Below are 19,663 nucleotides of genomic sequence, written 5' to 3'. Positions count from 1 at the left end.
AGAAGACCCGTGGCGCATTCATTGCTGCGTCTTGCCATGCAGGGTTCGGAATCTTGGCAGGTGGGATTGTTGCTCTCATTGTCTCGCTTTCGTTCGATCACGCGTATAACGCCCCCGCTTATGAGGTCGATCCGGTGGGCTCCACTGTGCCACAGGCTGACTATATCTGGCGTATCATACTCATGTTTGGAGCCCTCCCCGCTGCTCTCACTTATTACTGGCGGATGAAGATGCCCGAGACAGCCCGGTACACCGCTCTAGTTGCCAAGAACGCAAAGCAAGCTGCTACAGATATGTCCAAGGTGTTGCAGGTGGATCTCGAAGCAGAACAAGAAAAGGTCGATAAGCTTGCTCGGGACACAAGGAAGAACTATGGCTTGTTCTCTAAGGAATTTGCCCGCCGGCACGGCCTTCACTTGCTTGGGACCACCAGCACGTGGTTCTTGCTGGACATTGCTTTCTACAGTCAGAATCTCTTCCAGAAGGACATATTCAGCGCCATTGGCTGGATCCCGCCAGCTAAAACCATGAACGCGATCCATGAAGTGTACAAAATCGCAAGGGCACAGACGCTGATAGCTCTTTGCAGTACAGTCCCCGGTTACTGGTTCACTGTGGCCTTAATCGACATCCTCGGTAGGTTTTTCATCCAGATCATGGGCTTCGCGATGATGACAATATTCATGTTTGCACTCGCGATTCCTTACGACCACTGGATAAAGAAGGGGAATCACATTAGCTTCGTCGTGCTCTACTCGTTTACATTCTTCTTCGCCAACTTTGGGCCAAATGCGACCACCTTCGTGGTTCCTGCCGAGATCTTCCCGGCAAGGTTGAGATCGACCTGTCATGGGATATCTGCAGCTGCTGGAAAGGCTGGAGCCATAGTGGGCGCATTTGGTTTCCTCTATGCAGCTCAAAGTAAGGACCCGAGCAAGACCGACGCTGGCTACCCACCTGGTATCGGCGTGAAGAACTCGCTCATCATGCTCGGTGTCATCAACCTTGTGGGCGCAGCGTTCACTCTGCTTGTTCCTGAATCGAAGGGAAAATCACTCGAGGATCTAACCGGTGAGAATGATGAAGAGGAGAACACTACCGAGCTCGGGAGGATAGCACCTGCTCCCTGAGAACAGAACGGATCAAAAAGACATTCGATCAACGCAGTCCGAGCAATTTGAATCATCTTTGTAGTTCATAAAGTTTGTGCATGCAATAATGTAGCTTCCGTTCTCTTCGAGCATGTTTAAATTCTTTCGCGGCATGTACTGGTCACAGTGTCTGTTGTTGGTTATGGTGTTATTTGAATGTTATTGGTTGTATATGTAAGTCCATTGTTCTACATTATTTGTAATTTTAAGGGGTCATCGTGATTTATACATATATGGTTTTTGTACTATAATCCATGTTTTACCAGGTCTAGGTTTTGAATTCCTCTGCTTTTCATCTATCTCTATACATGCTGCAAGTTTGCTTGTCCAATGCCTATTCCTAAAGGTGCGAAAACTGATACGAATTGCAATCCTAAAAAGTTGCAACCCGTGAAATTAATAAAATAGGAGGCATGTAGATGCACACTGTTTGGAACCTATGCTCTGATATTTATTATGTACAATTTTGATGTAACTGCGACCGTTTGCTCCTACGAGATATATAACTCGAACCATGGAGACATAATAATGAAAAAATATATTTAGTTTTTATCAATTCCCAGTAGAATGGCCGTAGCAGAATGGGCGAGCATGACGTTGATAAATTTGAGCTTTTGATTTGTGAAAGCCCTAATTCAATTCAAGTAGAATCAGTCCATTAAGGGTAGAACTCTCGAGATCGACCCACTAAAAGATAAATATCTCTCAATTTTGAATTCTTTTTATTTACAAAACTCAAACTTTACACCTTGCATCGGGAGAACAAGTGGTGACCAGCTTGAACTAACTCATATTAGTCGAGGATTCTTAGTTAATTTTGTAGTCGATGCTCGTTCTAGGTCGACCATGGGCCTTAGCACAAGAAAGTGTCCGTGTAATAAGCCCATATAATTTCATGATTTGGACCTTATAAAAATTTAATTGGGTATCTAATGAGCTCAATTTCAAAAGCTCATAAACTAATATTAGTTCATATAGCAGACCACACTTGAAGTCCAATTTGTTCGGACTCAACCTAAGAGTGGAAGCCCAAAAGTCCGCCCAAGTTGATCAGAAATTTCTCTATGAAAAAAAATATAAAATTCAATGTTGATGGGCTAGCAGTGGAAAAGGAGGAGCTCATGGGGCTGAATTTGAACGAACAGTAAATTGAGCTTTCAGAGCCCCTAAATATTCTCATAAACGAGTTCTTTGTTTCCTTCATTTTTTTTCCTTTTCCCATTATAATAGAAATCCATGGCCTAATATGACAGACAATAAAGCGACACATGTTATACCTCTAATTTATTGGCTCATAGACGAGAAAATGTGATATTGCCTTAAATTCCTTTTCTCATCCTCTATTCATAGTTTAATGGCAGGAGAGAAATAAAGAAGGTGGACAGTCTATGGACACTGAGGGCCTATTTGTTTATAGAGTTAAAATCACTTTGATTTTAATTTTAATTTTAACTCAACACACTACACAATAAAAATACATATTTCCCAAATAAAAAATTTTTAACTTTAACTTTAACTCAACACACTACACAACAAAAACAATAAAAATACACGTTTCCCAAGTCAAATTTATAATCCCAACTCATTTGTTATTTTTCACAATCAAAATTAAAGTTATTTTAACTCTGAATCCAAACGCACCGTGAAGATTGATTGTGCCATGTATTTGTGAAGAGAATTGGGGTTTTTTACATGGCTACTTAAGCATCTTCTTGGAATTTTTTCTAAGCACTCAAGAGTTCCAGTTTCTACCATCGTCTCGAATAATCCAATTTTCAGGCGCTCATTCAATTCCATAGCTCAAAAGTGTTTATTGATTTTTAACCGTCATAGACCTTACACATCGTAGCTCGCCCTCCTAAGCCCCTAGACAACCGCGGAAAAATTGATTAGAGAATAACCGACATTAACTAATTAAGTTTTATTTATCTGATAAGCTTTTGCTTGGGCTATATACGCAGCCGAGATCGACGCGTCACAGTCCTCCCGAGGAGCGGGAGTGCACTTATTTTAGATTGGCTTTCCAGCCATCTATTAGTTCGAGATGGCATAACTCTACGTGCACGTTTGGGAGGATCTCATTGGTTAAATCGTCAAGCCGCTACGTCGTCTAGACAGCATTCATTTGCCAGTAGAACTCTTATCACAGAATCTAACCACTAGCTAACCCTTCGGACCTCACGAGCCGAGAAGCTGCGAATTAAACTTGGTGAGACTGATTGGTATTTCGCTACGACACTCTTGGAATTGCCCATAGCGCGCCTAGCAAATTAAATAGTCACGTGGAAAGACTGGAGAGTTGTTCGTGTAAAATCCAAACGAAATAGCAGTGCGTAGGTCTAAATCTCTGACTCGCCCATAAAATTTCGTAGACAGTAACACAATAAAAATGAAAAATCAAAGTCAACGACACATTCATTGCTTTTTATTTTTTCTCCAATTTAATACTAAATTCTTTCATGTATTTTTTTTAATTATTATTATAATTAATTTTCTAATAATAAATTTTCTTAATATTCATTTTTTTTATTTTTTTCTCTAATTTTATAATAAATTCACACACATACTTTCTCTTAATAATTATCACAATTAATTTTTAATAATAAATTTTCCCAACTATTTTGTCTTTATCATGTAAAGTAGAGTAATAGAATAATTTTACTTTGAAACCAAATGCTCATTAAATATCTAAAAGCAGAATTTGAATCACTCATAATTCTCTAAAATATATATATATATATATATATATACCTTAATGGTCATTGAATCTTATTTTAAATTCCTAGACGATAAATATCTCACAGTAATAATATGACAATTTCTTTTCGTTAATTTATTGTGCTATCAACCACGAATGTATTGCAATGGAGACGGACATACTTGAAGGACACAGCGGACACTTTTTGATGAAAATGAACCTCATGAAACCTAATTAGAAATGGGGTTGCTTTCATGGCCAAAACTAGAGAAAAATAAATCGATGTGGAAGCTGTTGACCTACTATGATAATACCTAACTCACGATTTTTGTTTCCAAACAGTATAGTTAGAGAAAAGGAATTCAGTATAGTGGTAGTTGTTTTCAGTTAAAAAAAAGAATTTATTTTTTTCGGTTACAGGGAGGTCCGTAGGTCTAACATAATTAAATAAAAATCATAATAGCTAATAAGGAGGGGTATTGGTAGTCGCACTAGGTATCGAACATGAAACCTCTTGATTAGTGATGAGAGCGTACGTCATTATACTATACCCCTTTTATTAAAAAAAAAAGTAATTTTCATTCTTATTGATGAAATTCTCTGTGCCAATGTTTTTCCTTTTATCCCTATTTCATAATTGACAAAAATAATTGCATAATCAATTGCATAATCAGTTTCTTAATGGCAAGGGCGGATCCACCAGTGTAATTAAATTAGAGGGATCAGTTGACCCCACTGAATTTTAATAAATTTTATTATTAGAGTACTCACACTTGTTTTCCAACTTTAGTATGATGGTGCTAAAAGAACTTTAGAGAATTATTATGTAAAATATAAATGGAACTCATTTTCATTTATGATCCACTCCTATATATGAGAACAAGTAGGCCACTGGGATCAAGTTCCCCAAAAAAAAAAAGTCCACAAATCTTTCTCTTAAAAATGATAATACTAAAATGTTTCAATATATTTCAATATATTTAGATTTGAGTGACTGAGTTTTATTCACATTTTGATTTCCACTATTCTCTATAACAAATAACGTAAATAGGTTCAAACTAATCAAAATTTTTTTATTCTTTTTGAATCTCACAGGGCCGTTTCCTTTGGAATTTTTAAAAAAATAAAATCTAAAAATTTAAAGATAAAGTTAAAATGGGAAAAAAATATAATCTTTAAATAACAATTGTAGAATTGTATAGTAAACATAGATATTGCAATATTTGATGTTGGTATTGGAGTGAAAGGTCATTGGTTTAAAACTATTATCTACTCAATTTAAACTGTGCAGAATCTGTTTTATTTTAAAAATATAATTCAAAATATTGTAAGGAATTTTTTATAACATACATGTTAGAGACTAGATTTTAATATGAAATATTCACATATTTTAAAGGAGAAATCAAAATTCATAGTGGTTTCAGTATATAAAATTACAAATTTCTTATTGATCATATTTTACCAAATAGGGTACTACTTAATGGATGAGATATATTCTGAATGGATGACATTTGTCAAAATAATCTCTCATCCACAAGGAGATAAAAGGAAGTTAGTCGCTACATGTGAAGAAGAGGTACGAAAAGATATTGAGCATGCATTTGGCATTCTACAAGCTCTATTTTGCATAATATGATTGTTGAAGATGAGCATGAAATGTATGCCCGAAGATTTGACCCACTCCTAGATAATGACAAAGAAGAAGTGGCCGTGGGACCAGTGCAAAGGTCTGAGGGAAATATTACTCCATCTCTAAGGTATATCCAAAGGAGCACCTTCGTGATAAACAAAAGCATCGACAATTGTAGGCGAATTTGGTGGAACATCTTTGGTAGCTTCATAACCGTCAAGAAGGGCATGATCGCTTATGAATTATCTATTCGTAACTTTTTAGTGTTTCAATTATGACATCTCGTTCACTATGTAATGTATTTTCTAATGTAGTGTTTAAATAATGTAATGTTATTGTTAATCATTCGATCTTATCCGTAATTAATATTTTTGTTGAAAATTTAAATTGAAAAATAAAAATAAATATCAAATAATTGCAATTTTAATTAAAATCGGAAAATTAAAAGTTAATTTATTGAGTAAATATATTAATAAATTAATAAACATGTAAGTGTTTTTTAAAAGAAAAAATCAAGTTAGGACTATCTGAATGTCGCAGAATAGGACTTCGCTTATTTGATCACATGTGGGGCCCCCAAAGGGGAATTGGCCCTTGAAATTGGCCCTTGCACTGCGGATGCTCTGATAGTCAAATCTGATTTGAATTTTTCTTACCTTAAAGAAGACCGTGTGGTGGAGACAGAGGAAGAAACCAATAAAATGCTCCCATGCATGGAGAGACGACAAATATTAAAATGTGCCAACTTAATCAAGGAATTGATGATGACGAAGAATTGTATGGCCTTCTACATAGACGTATCTATCAATCTGATGACTACGTAAAGCTGCGAGTGCTCAAGCGGACCACCGGAAGAAAGGATCCAACCATCCATATACCAAATTCTATAAATTATAATCAATAATAAATATATGCATATTTCTTTACACAATATTTGGCTTTTGGAAGTGGCATAGGGGTTTGACACATGAATAAACCCTTTTGCCATGGATGACTGCTCATTTAATAAGGACACCCTATGTACCACCTCCAATTTATATTTACATGTCTTTGTTTCTCCTTATATGCCGGAACTTCTGTGGTGCTATCTAAATACCCCGGCTATTGCATTGACTTCCTCTCTCACTTTTGGTTAAGCATTGTAAGCATACCTTCAATTATTCATATTTTTTGACAACGAGATGGCTAATAATATATAGGCACATATATATATATATATATATATATATATATATATTTATTGTAACACGTAAGTTATTCAAATTTAGATCCTCTCTAGATACGGATTTATTCTTGGGATTCCATGTCGGACCTTAATAACCTGTCTTTGGCTCGAGGTCCATTATTAATCAGTGCATCGCATGCCAACTAGTACGAAGTCCCATTATATATTGGAGTTAGTTCACAAAAAATATCAGAGTACGAAGTCCCTCTTTTCTAATAAAATAAAAATCTAGCATCTATGTTTTGGCACCAAAATCTTCCATCATTTCCATATTTTTGATGATCTTGAGTTTAGCTGGCGCTAGTAAGATATTAATTAGAGTTATACTATCCATTTGGTGTTTTTGAAAGATTGGCGAGTCAACATTTTGGTCTTTAAAAGTATTTTGCTAACGATTTGGTCATTGAGAGATTACTCTGTCTACCAACTTGGTCTAGCTGTTAAATGGGGCAACGAAAATCTGATGTGGACACACACGTAGGCTAACACCGTCACTAATCTAATGTGGACGTGTTAGGTAGGAAACTCATATAAATTAACACCACCAAGCTGCATAGTTGAACTTATTCTAAATCTCGCAACCATTAAAATTTTTCACTGCCAACTATTCATTTTAAGAAAAATCTCATATGTCCAGTGTCGACGCGAGATCTTCCTAGAGCACCAGACATGTTTTAAACACGAAAGAACACCACCTCCTGCAAATATTAATGTGAATACACAACAGTTTTAACCATTGATTAGGGAATTTTTAAATATTCTTTTATTTTTGTGAAAATTTTTTCAAAAATAATTTAAAGATTCTTACTGTACCAATAAATTTTCTAGGACAATGTTGATTGATACAACATTGTTTATTCATTGATGGCGCATAGAATCCTCCCGTGATTATCCAGTTGGACTATTTTTTCCTCTGACACCTTGGCCGTTATTTGCCCTCACGACAATAACGATCAATCGGCTGATAATCTCTTACGGATAATTTCGGGAACTATCTCGTAATGCCTTTGAAGCAATTGAACTTCGGCCCGTATTTCACCCAAAAAAAAAAAGCACAAAATAAATAACTACAACAAAATTAAAAGAAATTATGGCAATCATGGACAAAGGAAAAACCTTCATATTTCGACTGTTCAAAGGACCTATTCACATCTTTACTCTCTACAAAATCTTCTCAGCCATGGCAAAACCGAAAAGCGGAAAAACTGGAAACGACTTCGAGCGGGGGCCTCCTCCGGAAAATCATCTGCAAAATGGAATTCTCCCAGAGAGCTCAAGCATTGGAAACTTTGCACCCTTATGATGCAAATCTATATACATCCATGCATTCCTCCCGTTGTATCGGGCGGACCATCTCTTTCTTAGGTTGGGTCGTTCTTGTCATTGTCAACTACTCCACCGCTCGCAGTCCACGGATTTCCTGAACCGAAATTCATCAGGAGAAACTTTTAGTCCACGACAGGGGACTTTTTAGCAATTCCGTACCGCTCGAGCAAATCTCAATCGGTACGGTCTTTGCCCAAGATCGGGTCCACAAAAATCCTTTTGGAACCAAATCCGCAAATCCCTGAGGTTGAAATGGATACCTTCGATACGGTTTGGTCGTTGGCGTAAAACCAGGGCAGTTAAAAGAAATAAATATCTTCTATGAAAGTGCAGAAAATAACGGAAAAATAATTGAAAAATCAGAAAAAGATCTGGCATATATCGTCACTCATTATTAACCAATTCCACTGAGATAATCTAAAAAAAATTAAATTATTTTTGCAGGCGAAAGCAAATAACCTACTGAAAAACCCTTCAAAAATACCCAAAAATCACAATGTAATCATCAAATAAGGAAAAAAATTTAGCAAATTGAAATGATGACCCCAAAAAAAAGAAGTTTGATGATACCAACCAATACATGCTGTTGCATGCCCCTCAATTTGTAACAAAATTTCACCAACCCTTCTTTTTGATGATTTTCTTACAAATTTATTACGAAAGGGAAAAATGTCATTTTATTCCTATGTGGTAAAATAATTCGGGGGTCAAGTTCTGTTCACTTACTGAGAGCCTGCTCCGCTGATAACCGCCGGGAAATGTCCTTGCAGAGCATCCTCCTCAGCAGGTCCTTGGCCGCGGGCGAGACCGACCCGAAAGTCCTCACTGGAAACCTCAGGTTGGCCCTCAGGACTGCGTTGAATATCTCCACCGCCGTCTCGCCGTAGAAGGGCGGGAACCCAGCCAACATCATGTAGAGTACCACCCCGGCGCTCCACACGTCTACCTTCTCCCCGTAGGCCCTGCCCGCCACCACTTCGGGGGCCACGTAGTAGGGCGTGCCCACCAACCCGGAGAGTGGCCCGGCAGAGAATGTGTCGGCTGACCCGAAATCGGCGAGCTTGAGGCGGCCAGTGGGGTCGAAGAGGATGTTGTCGGGCTTGATGTCGCGGTGGGCCACCCCATGGCGGTGGCAGTGGGCGACGGCCCGCATGAGCTGTGCGAAGAGCGGTGCCGCCTCCGACTCCGAGAATGGCCGGCCCGCATTGACGAGGAGCTGGTGGAGGTCCGGGCCGTTGCAGAGGTCGAGCACCATGTGGAGGTGGGTCGAATCCTCGTACACATCGTAAATCTGCAACAATTGAACAAACAAAAATTACCGAATGCCGATAGACCGAGGACACACGTGGTCCTGCCGAGCGTTCGATCGGCCGCAGATTTGTGAAGAAGAGATGAGAAGAGGGTGGAATGGGGGATTTGATTTACCTGAACAATGTTGGGGTGGGGGGAGAGGAGGGAGAGGATCTTGGGCTCGGAGAGGAGGCACTGGGAGTCGAGATCGTCGCCGGAGACGGAGGCCTTGCTGATGGACTTGACGGCGAAGGATCCGGGTCGGGTCGGGTCAAGCGACTGGAAGAGAGAAACGGCTCCGAACCTCCCCCGGCCAATCTCCTCGCAGACTCTGTACTCTCTCAGAAGCGCTTCACTCATCACTCTCTCTCTCTCTCTCTCTCTGAGGCTCTGATTTTTGGGGGGTTTCTCCCTCTCCGCTCCCTTCCTTTTATGCGAACGAAGCGAAACAGCGCAGAGAGAGAGAGTGAGAGAGAGAGAGAGAGAGAGAGAGAGAGACGAGGTTCCGCTTCAATTTCGGTTCTGGACTCTGAACTTATGTGAAATCACAAAATGCTCCTTGCAAGTCTGGGAAGGCTCTCAATATATCTCACAACATCATTGCATTTCGGTCATATTTGCTGACAGGTTCGGGAATCAAAACCGTCGAGCCACCAGTAGAAGTTGAACTGAGAAACTTTGACCCGCGTGAGAGAAAACAATTAAGGATCATGCAATTCTAGATTGAACAGATACCGAGAGAATATTGAATCTATAAAATAGTTGGAAACTATGATCTTATTAGTTTAAATCTTTGGATTAGAAATGTGCTCAATTCCTTGTAGGCTATGTGAAATTTTAATGTAATGTAAACTCTTGACAAATTGTAACGTGAAAATTAAATTTATCAATTTTTATGATTCGGGAATCGTAAGTATGAACAAGTCACGGGAGAGTCCCTATTATGAGATATGAGGCCCGGGATCTTTCATAATCTCATTGTCCAGTCCAGGACCTTATATGGCAGGACCGTCTTTGGCAATCTAGGCTAAGTAACAAACATAGTAGGGTTTAAATGAAACAAATACGAAAGTATGGGGATTAAACTGCAGTATCCAAATTAGCAAGGACCATATCGGGGATGACATAAACTGCATCGGGGGAGATTAAAAATTCAGGCGAAGATTAAAGGAATGTTGCTGGGAATATTCTTCTCCGGTAGTTGGGTACGGTCAATTGTGTGTACGGACGAACGGCTAGGATTCGGCCCGTTTGGCGTGGAGGAAGCATGGCCCTAAGATCACATGCAGGATCTTGTGGTGGTCGCGAAATGACGAGACGGCCCTTTTCTTTTCTTTTCTTTTTTGTTTTTTGTTTTTGCCTTTTTTTCATTAATGGGCAGATAACAGTTATGACTTTTTCCTTCCGTACCAAATAAGTGTCCTCCCAGTCCCAGCTGCTTCGGCCGTTCGGGATGTTGATGTGAAATGTACTAGATGGTGAGCAGCACCTGTTCTTATCAGGTAACTACCCCGGGAATGGGCTTTAATTACAAGAGGGCCACCAAATTTGAGCAGTAGTTTGACGGAATATTTTGCCCAGAACATGATCCGTACATCAACAATGAAAGAGGTCACGCACAAAATAATTTATCCAGGGAGGCGGTCGGTTCTCCCTAAAATTTTGTAAATGAAGTGACATTATGCTATCACACTTGCTTGTAATATTGGATGAAATTTGTAAAATTATCTTAAAAGAAAAGGATTAATCATCAATAAAGGCATACACTTTGCTTGAATTTTTAATTATATCACAACTTTTCGAAAATTACACGGAAGGTCAGACTTTTCATTTTAGTCTCAAATTTAACACGACGTTTACTTGAATTCTCAATTTTACCACAATCTTTTGAAAATAGTATAAAAAGGCACGACATTTCATTTTAGTTTAAAATCTTACACGACCTTTTCATTTTAGTCTCAAATCAGCACAATAAGTGGATCCCATATATTTTTATTTAATTTCACATATTTCCACTTATCGAATAATGTTACGATATTTTGCATCATTAATGCCTAGTTAGCCGCTATTGTTAAAATTGATGAAAAATTCAACAGCATGCTGGATTTGAAACTAAAACGAAAAGTCGTACCTATTTATACTATTTCCAAATTGATCGTGCTAGAATTGAAAATTCAAGTAAAGTTCGTACCTTTTACTTGATTAACCTAAAAAAAAAAGAAATGACGTATAACTGACGTTAAAGTAGAATTGAAATTTAAAAAAAAAAAGCAAAGGAAACAATAATTCAAGGGAAAAAGTGAAAATGTTGGTAGAGTGAGAGTTCAAATTTGTTTTTAACTCTTTAATTTTTTATTAATTAGTAAAGATATTTCAAATTAAATTTTTTAGAATTTAAATATAGGAGATGATGATGCAATACTTTGCCGTCATATTGTTTGGTAATATTATACTAAATGAAATAAAGTAAAATAATTTTTTGTTAAAAAAAATAGAATGAGAAGTAGAACTAAAATTATAAGAAAAATGAAGAACCAAAAAATAATAATAAAAAGGATAGAGTATCTCAGAAGAAATAAAGTGAAGACATTGACGAAAGAAGAGTTCAAATTTGCTTGTGACTCTTTTAATTTTCATTATTTAGTAGAATTGTCTCATAAAAAATATTTATCTAAATATCATTCCATTCTATATAATGATTTTTTGTATTTTCAAACATATTAAATGTATGAACGAAATAATCTATCATTATTTTTATCCTTTTATTTAGCATTGATATTATAATCTTATTATAATACTCATTTCCTGAGAATATATGTTGCAAATACTCATGGGCAACAGTTTTGAATTATTAAATTACATTGTTTTTGCTAAGTACCTAATTGGGGTGAAAGTAGTTTGGTTGGTTCAGGTTTTTTGAATTCGGATCGGTGCACCAAGTTTCGGGTTGGGGATGTACCCCACCTAAAACAAACAAAACTAGCTATGAAACCCAGCCGCCCGTGGTTCGGGTAATTTGGATCGGGTCCCCAATAAACCCGATCCATCAATGAACACAAGAGCAGCTTCACCCTAGAGTACTCTTTCCATCGCATCCAACAACGTTCTAAAAAAAGAAACCAATGATTTGTCCCTTGGCATATGAAATCAACGCAGAAAATTTCATTCACCAAGTACATCTGGAGGATTCCCAATCTTAGGATTGAATTCACCAAATGAAAAAAAATACAACTTCCCTCAATTTCAATCACGGCGATTAGGGTTTGGTCTGCGTCCGAGACTACAAGCAGAGTAGAGGGAAGCGGAGGAGGCCGTGAGGGTTTCGTTTCGGGTTTATGTGTGACAGCAGAGCAGAGGGACGTAAAGCCCTGGAGGCTTGCATTCTCGTCGGAGGCGGAGGGGGAGGCAGCGGCGGAAGAGCAGATCGGAGGGAGGTAGAGACAGAGGCGGAGGAGCACAGGGCGAGGTGAATTTGAGTGAGGAGTGAATGAACAGCTACACACCGACGAATGCTCTCTCTGTTTTTTTTTTTCAAAATTTGGGTCGATTCGGGTTCCCATCGGGTTTGTTGGGTCGGTTCGGTTGCTGACCAAAGAACCACTCAGAGGGGTTTGACCCGCCTAAATTTCACAATGGTTTTTCGGATTACATTGGGTTGACTCGGTTCTTGTGTTGTTTACTTTCACCCCTAGTTCTAAACCCAATTATTCATATATTTTACGAGAAAAGACTCTTTTCTTTTCAGTAAGAAAAGTGTTCAAGACGGAGAAATTGATATTCTCACATAGGGAGATATATTCTTCCTTGGGTGTTTTTCAGTCCAAAATTATTTTCTGAACATGATGATATTTTTAGATAAATTTTCTCCATTCAAATGTTCTTTTAAATCCCAAAAATGATGAAAATGAAGTTTCTAACAAGTTTGAGGGCAAACACGCTATTATTTCCGATGAAACTAGTTCAGTTCGAAGAAGTTGAACTAGATTGCTAAAAATTGGGAATTTTAGGACGGCCTGCCTCCATATGAAGGAGTCGTTCCTAACTGCGCTAGGGGGGTGGGGTGTCCGGGCCATCCCCATTTGGATGGCCAGTTGGTGTCATCCGAAGCTCTCAATTTTTGAAATTCTTTTTTATCTTTACCTCAGATGTTTTATTATTTATAAAATGGTCCCGACTCCCATTTGCAAAAAATAGAGGGTCATTTGCTGAAGAATGGACCTTTTTGGCTGTCCATGTGTTGGAGCCTCAGTTAAGAATGACCCAAAATTCACATAATTAACCAAGATTCTAGCCAAATTAGTAAGGAGATCACTTAATCGAAAGTTCAGTGACCCATTTGGCGCTTATTTCCCAAACTTTTGTCGAAAAAAAGGTAAATCCCGACTTAACACATGTTGGTCGGCTATTATCTAAACTTTCTAGTTCGGGTAGTGATCAAACTATCCCTCTCCTTCTGTAATCTCTACTTGTAATCTAGGAGAAAACCAAACATTTAATGTTTTTTCGTGCTTCCTAGGCTAATTTCGGATAGTTATTCGTATGTCTAAAATCATGGTAATAGGATGATTTAGGATTGGATTGTTTAGTTAACTTTGTGTAAATACAATAGGATTGGCTTAATCGTGTTAATATGTAGCTTATTTTGCTTAATATTAGTGCTCCTCACAGGATTAATCGGTAGTGGCATGCTAATTAGGCTCTAATTTGGCACCACTTGAAGGATGGCGCCAAGAAGGTTGTCATTTATGCCCCGAGTAAGGATGCTCCTATGTTTGTTGTGGGTGTCAATGAGAAGGAACACGAGTCTGACCTTCACATTGTATCCAATGCTTGCTGCACAACCAACTGCATTGCTCCCCTTGTAAAGGTTATTCATGATAGGTTTGGTATCGTGGAAGGTCTCATGGCCACTACCCACTCCATCATAACCACACAGAGAACTGTTTGATGGACCATCAATGAAGGATTGGAGAGGCGGCAGAGCTGCCTCATTCAACAACATTCCTAGCAGCACCAGGAGCTGCCGAGGTTGTCGGGAAAGTATTGTCGTCACTCAATGGAAAGTTGACTGTGATGGCTTTCCGTGCTCCCACCCTTGATGTTTCAGTGGTAGACCTTACTGTCAGACTTGAGAAAGAAGCCACCTACGATGAGATCAAAGCTGCCATCAAGGAGGAATCTGAGGGAAAACTGAAGGGAATTCTTGGTTACACCGAGGATGGCCGGTTTCAACTGACTTTGTGGGTGATATTACGGGAATATATTGTGTTGCCAAGATTAGTGGAACTAGTTTGTATATAATCTTAGCTAGCCTAATTCGATTAATGTATAACAGGCAATTAGATATCTTAAAAGACTTTCCTATTTTCCCATTTCATTCAGCTATATGTACATGTTACCAGAGTTTAATCAAAATAAGCTTTTGAGCTTCTTATTCAATAGTTTCACATGGTATCAAAGCAGGATTGGGACCGTGAAACCTAATCTGCTTTAAGGTTGTGGAGAAGGCAAGGGTGTAGAGATGTCAGGAAAAGGTGTTGAACATGATTTATTTTCTGTTTATAACGTCAACCCATCAGATTACACAGGTGTAAGCTTGATCAATTACAAGCTAAATGACGAATTATCTCACCTGGTCGAGGGCTATGCTCACTGCATTGACGGCGAAGAATAAGATTGGGATGATTGATGGCACGGTGCCAAGGCCACCGGAGGGTGATCCAAACCGGGCAAAATGGGATGTCTTTGGTAATTTCCTGGATATTCAACACACTAGAATCAGATCTTTAATCCAATGTGGCCTATGCAACAGTGGCTCGGGCATTATGGGAAGACCTGTGGGAATGATATTCGCAGGGAAACGAAGCAAGAATTTATCAATTGAAAGCATAAATCGGCAATTTGAAGCAAGAAGGGATGTCCGTGACAAAATATTATTCACGACTCAAGACGAATTGGACAATTATCTGGAGATACTGACATGCACATGCTCTGCCATCAGATTATACGCAGCGCAAAGACAAAGGGAAAAGACCCACCAATTTCTGATGGGTCTAGGGTCTGAATTCGCGACTGTGAGGTCCAATATCCTCAGTCACGAGCCGACTCATCCCCTGAATAAGGTTTATGCCTTGATTCTGCACGAGGAAAGGCAGAATATCGTGGCTCAATCTCACGAAAATGTTGCACTAGATGGAGCAGTATTCTTGAGCAAAATAACGGCAAAACAGGGGAGCGGCAGCGGGCAAACTTACGGTGGTCAAGGAGGGGGAAAAGGCTCGGGAGTGACGAGCAAAACTTGCTTCCATTGTGGCCGCGTGGGTCACATCAAGAGCTCGTGCTGTTTACTGCACGGTTATTCGGCGAATTTAGAATCGAAGCTGTCAAGTGGAAGAGGAAGAGGAACAGGGAATAGTTGGCTTCGGGAAAAAGAGAATGAGGAACAGGGAAGGCAGGAGGACAGCACGGGCCGGACCAAAGTTCGAGCCAATATAATGGGCTGGGTCATACGGGCCAGTATAATGGGATGGGTCAATTTAATGGATTGCAGGCCCATCAGGCCCAATTGGGGTAACCCAGTAGCGGACAACACAGACATGGAGGCCTACAAGGCCATCAGGCCCAGATCGGACAGTCGAGCACCGAGCTGAACAGACTATCACGCCTTTTAGAGTCGGCATTTCAGAAGTTGCTTGATTTCCTCGATCCCAATGATGACAACATGCCCCCTAATATCGGTAAAAATTTCATTTCGCTGAATTATGAGCATGACTGGATAATTGATAGTGAAGCTTCTAGACATATGACCGGGCGTGCAGATTTCCTTGTTGAGACACAAGTGCCTGCCAAGAAGCCGAAGATCCATATACCGAATGGAAGAGCTTTTGATGCTTGCAAAAGTGGACGCGTTTATATAGGTTTTCTTGTTCTCTCAGATGTTTTATTGGTCTCGGAATTCAATTGCAACATCATTTCCTCATCCCAATTATCTAAGGATTTGGATTGTTGTGTAATATTTTACATAGAATTTTGCTTGATATAGGACCACACCACGAGGAAGACGATTGAAGTGGGTGAGCTCTAAGGGGGTGGCTATTTAGAAGCAGGCTAATAGAGTCATCAGTGACGAGACAGATGATTTGTGGCACATGCGACTCAGACGTCCATCACGACGGATTAAGTTCAATGGTACTAGTTTGGAATCAAATGCAGCTATAAATAAAGAGTGTGATGTTTGCCTTCGGGCTAAGCAAACTCGATCAAGTTTTGATTTAAGTATGAATAAAGCTGTTTTGCCGTTTCAATTAATTCACTGTGATTTGTGGGGGCCTTATAAGGTGACATCTATTTCTGGGGCTCGTTATTTTTTGACAATTATTGATGATTATAGTCGAGCAGTATGGTTATATTTGATGCGGGAAAAATCAGAAACGCAGCGCCATCTCACCAACTTTTGCAAATTGGTGAGAAATCAGTTTAATCGCATAGTAAAAATAGTGCGAAGTGACAATGGAAAGGAGTTTGTTTCTCAGGATTTGCAGAATTATTTTTCCATTGAAGGAATCATCCACCAAACCTTTTGTATAGACACGCCTCAACAAAATGAACGTGTTGAACGGAAGCACATGCACATATTGAATGTAGCGCGGGCCTTAATGTTTCAAGTAGGGCTTCCAACTGAATTTTTGGGAGTATGTGTTACGACAGCGGCGTATCTGATTAACATAACTCCCACACCAATTTTGGGAGGTAAAAGTCCACATGAGGTATTATTTGACAGGCCGCCGAATTGTTCAAATTTGAGGGTGTTTGGGTGCTTGTGCTATGCTCATGACAGGCCGAGGGACAAGGATAAATTCAAGCCTCAATCACGTCGCTGTATATTCGTTGGTTATCCCTACGGTAAAAAGGCTTGGAGAGTTTACGACCTCGAGAAAAATGAAATATTTGTGTCTCGAGATGTACGGTTTTGCGAGAGGGAGTTTCCATTTTCTGAGCAGATGGGTGATTCGGGCAAGAGAGATATGGGTCACATTCGATTTTTTGATACTGAGAGGCCTATTCATCAGGCAAGGAGTCAGGGGGAGTTGAGATTTAACAGTTCGGTGGATAATCAAGAGGAAATGGGTGGAGGACTATACCAGACAGAATTTAACAATGAATTGAGAGAGGATTTTTCTGACGAACAGGACACAGTGGACGAGGTTGAGCCTGAGGCGGCTCATATTGAGATGGAGAATGGTGAACGAGTATTACGGCGTTCTATCGACATAAATCTGCACTGAAGTATTTGAAAGATTTTGAAGTGCATATTCACACTGCCTTATACACCCCCCCAACTCATCTACTCTATCGAAATCCTCAAGTACGAGACATTCTATAGAGCAATATTTGTCTTATTCTGGTGCCTCTAACAAATATCTTGCGTATGTAAGTGCTTTGGATATAGAGGTAGAGCCTTCTTCTTATCATGATGCAGTAGCCAATTCACGATGGAGGCAAGCTATAGCGGAAGAGATTACAGCACTGGAGTCCAATGGGACGTGGACCATTGAACATTTGCCTATGGGAAAACGACTGATTGATTGCAAGTGGGTCTACAAAATTAAACGACGAGCAGATGGGAGCATAGAGAGATACATGGCGCAACTTGTTGCGAAGGGATTCACTCAGGTGGAGGGAGTTGATTTTAATGAGACATTCGCACCGGTGGCAAAATTAGTCAAGGTAAGGTGTCTTCTAGCTGTGGCTGTGGCAAAGGGGTGGGAGATACACCAGATGGATGTTAATAATGTAATTTTGCATGAGGATCTTGACGAGGAAGTTTACATGCACCTATCACCTGGATATTCTTCTCAGAAGCCGGGTGTGGTTTGTCGTCTCAAGGAGTCACTTTACGGATTGAGGCAAGCTTCACGCAATTGGTATGCCAAACTTGCAGATTCCATGCGACACTATGGGTTTTGGCAGTTGAGAGCGGATCATTCACATTTCATATTTAATGGTGGCAACGTCTTCCTTGCGGCCTTAGTTTATGTTGATGATATTCTTGTGGTTGGGAATAATCGAGAGCAATATACATGTTTCAAGCGATATCTTGATCAGTGTTTTCGCATAAAAGATTTAGGACCGGCGAGATATTTTCTTGGGATTGAGGTGGCCAAAATGGAGTCCGGGTTATTTCTTAATCAGAGGAAGTATGTACTCGAGATACTCAAGGAATGCGAGATGCTTGGTGCACGACCATCTACATTTCCAATGGAACAACATCATCGGTTGACAGCGGATTTAGGAACTCTTCTTAATGATCCCAGTAGGTATCGACGACTAGTTGGTCGTCTGATTTATCTGACGATTACACGACCGAAAACTCTGTTACCCGGTACATATCTTGTCTCAATTCATGCAGGATCCACGTCAAGACCACTGGGATGCCGCAATGCGGGTACTTCGTTATTTGAAACAATCGCCAGGGCAAGGAATTTTTCTTCGACCGAGCTCATTGGAACTCAAAGTATATTGTGATTCAGACTGGGCTAGTTGTCCTATGACACGTCGTTCAATCACGAGATATTTTGTAACATTAGGAGCGTGTCCCATTTCCTAGAAGATAAAGAAGCAATCAACAGTGTCTTGCTCTTCGGCTGAAGCGGAATTTCAAGCTATGGCAGGGGCAGTTAGCGAAGTTTTATGGCTCCGAAGCTTACTTAATTCTCTTGGGATCAATTATTCTGTGCCTACTCGACTATTTTACGATAATCAGACTGCTTTACATATTGCAACTAATCCAGTATTTCACGAGCGAACGAAGCACATAGAGATAGATTGTCACTTCGTTCGTGAACATATTCGGTCTTACGTGATCAAAATCTCACACATTTCGACAAGGCTGCAGCTTGCAGATATCTTCACAAAAGCTTTAGGGCGAGACCGGTTCCGCTTTCTCTTGAGCAAGTTGGGCATTCGAGATCCTCATGCTCCAACTTGAGGGGGAGTATTACGGGAATATATTGTGTTGCCAAGATTAGTGGAACTAGTTTGTATATAATCTTAGCTAGCCTAATTCGATTCATGTATAATAGACATTTAGATATCTTAGAAGACTTTCCTATTTTCCCATTTCATTTAGCTATATGTACATGTTACCAGAGTTTAATCAAAATAAACTTTTGAGCTTCTCATTCTACAGTTTCAAAGGTGACAACAGGTCAAGCATCTTTGATGCCAAGGCTGGAATTGCTTTGAGCGAGAACTTTGTGGAGCTTGTCTCTTGGTATGACCATGAAAGGGGCTACAACAATAATGTCATTGACTTGATCTGCCACATGGCCTCTGTCCACTAG

General features: G+C 39.6%; 2 protein-coding genes and 1 pseudogene across 2 annotated transcripts; 2 read left to right on the top strand and 1 right to left on the bottom strand.

Moving 5' to 3' along the window:
* Positions 1 to 8: 8 nt before the first annotated feature.
* Positions 9 to 1,347, top strand: LOC116190221 (probable inorganic phosphate transporter 1-3; the record flags this gene model as incomplete). The annotated part of the gene is made up of 1 exon (XM_031519879.1): positions 9 to 1,347. A coding segment is annotated over one exon (1,122 nt), but the record flags the coding sequence as incomplete, so codon positions are not given.
* Positions 1,348 to 7,801: 6,454 nt separating this feature from the next.
* On the bottom strand, positions 7,802 to 9,753 carry LOC116190219 (phosphoenolpyruvate carboxylase kinase 2-like). Its single transcript, XM_031519878.1, has 3 exons — positions 9,456 to 9,753; positions 8,757 to 9,321; positions 7,802 to 8,124 (listed from the first exon to the last, which is right to left on the bottom strand). The coding sequence occupies exons 1-3, from the start codon at positions 9,678 to 9,680 to the stop codon at positions 8,066 to 8,068; spliced, it is 849 nt and encodes a 282-aa protein (XP_031375738.1). The 5' UTR covers positions 9,681 to 9,753; the 3' UTR covers positions 7,802 to 8,065.
* A 2,902-nt stretch (positions 9,754 to 12,655) lies between these two features.
* On the top strand, positions 12,656 to 19,663 carry LOC116190222 (annotated as a pseudogene).

Source organism: Punica granatum, unplaced genomic scaffold (assembly GCF_007655135.1).
Source record: "Punica granatum isolate Tunisia-2019 unplaced genomic scaffold, ASM765513v2 Contig00397, whole genome shotgun sequence".
Taxonomy (NCBI): Eukaryota; Viridiplantae; Streptophyta; class Magnoliopsida; order Myrtales; family Lythraceae; genus Punica; species Punica granatum.
The sequence above is the reverse complement of the archived record's forward strand: the minus strand, read 5'-3'. Positions and strand labels throughout refer to the sequence as shown.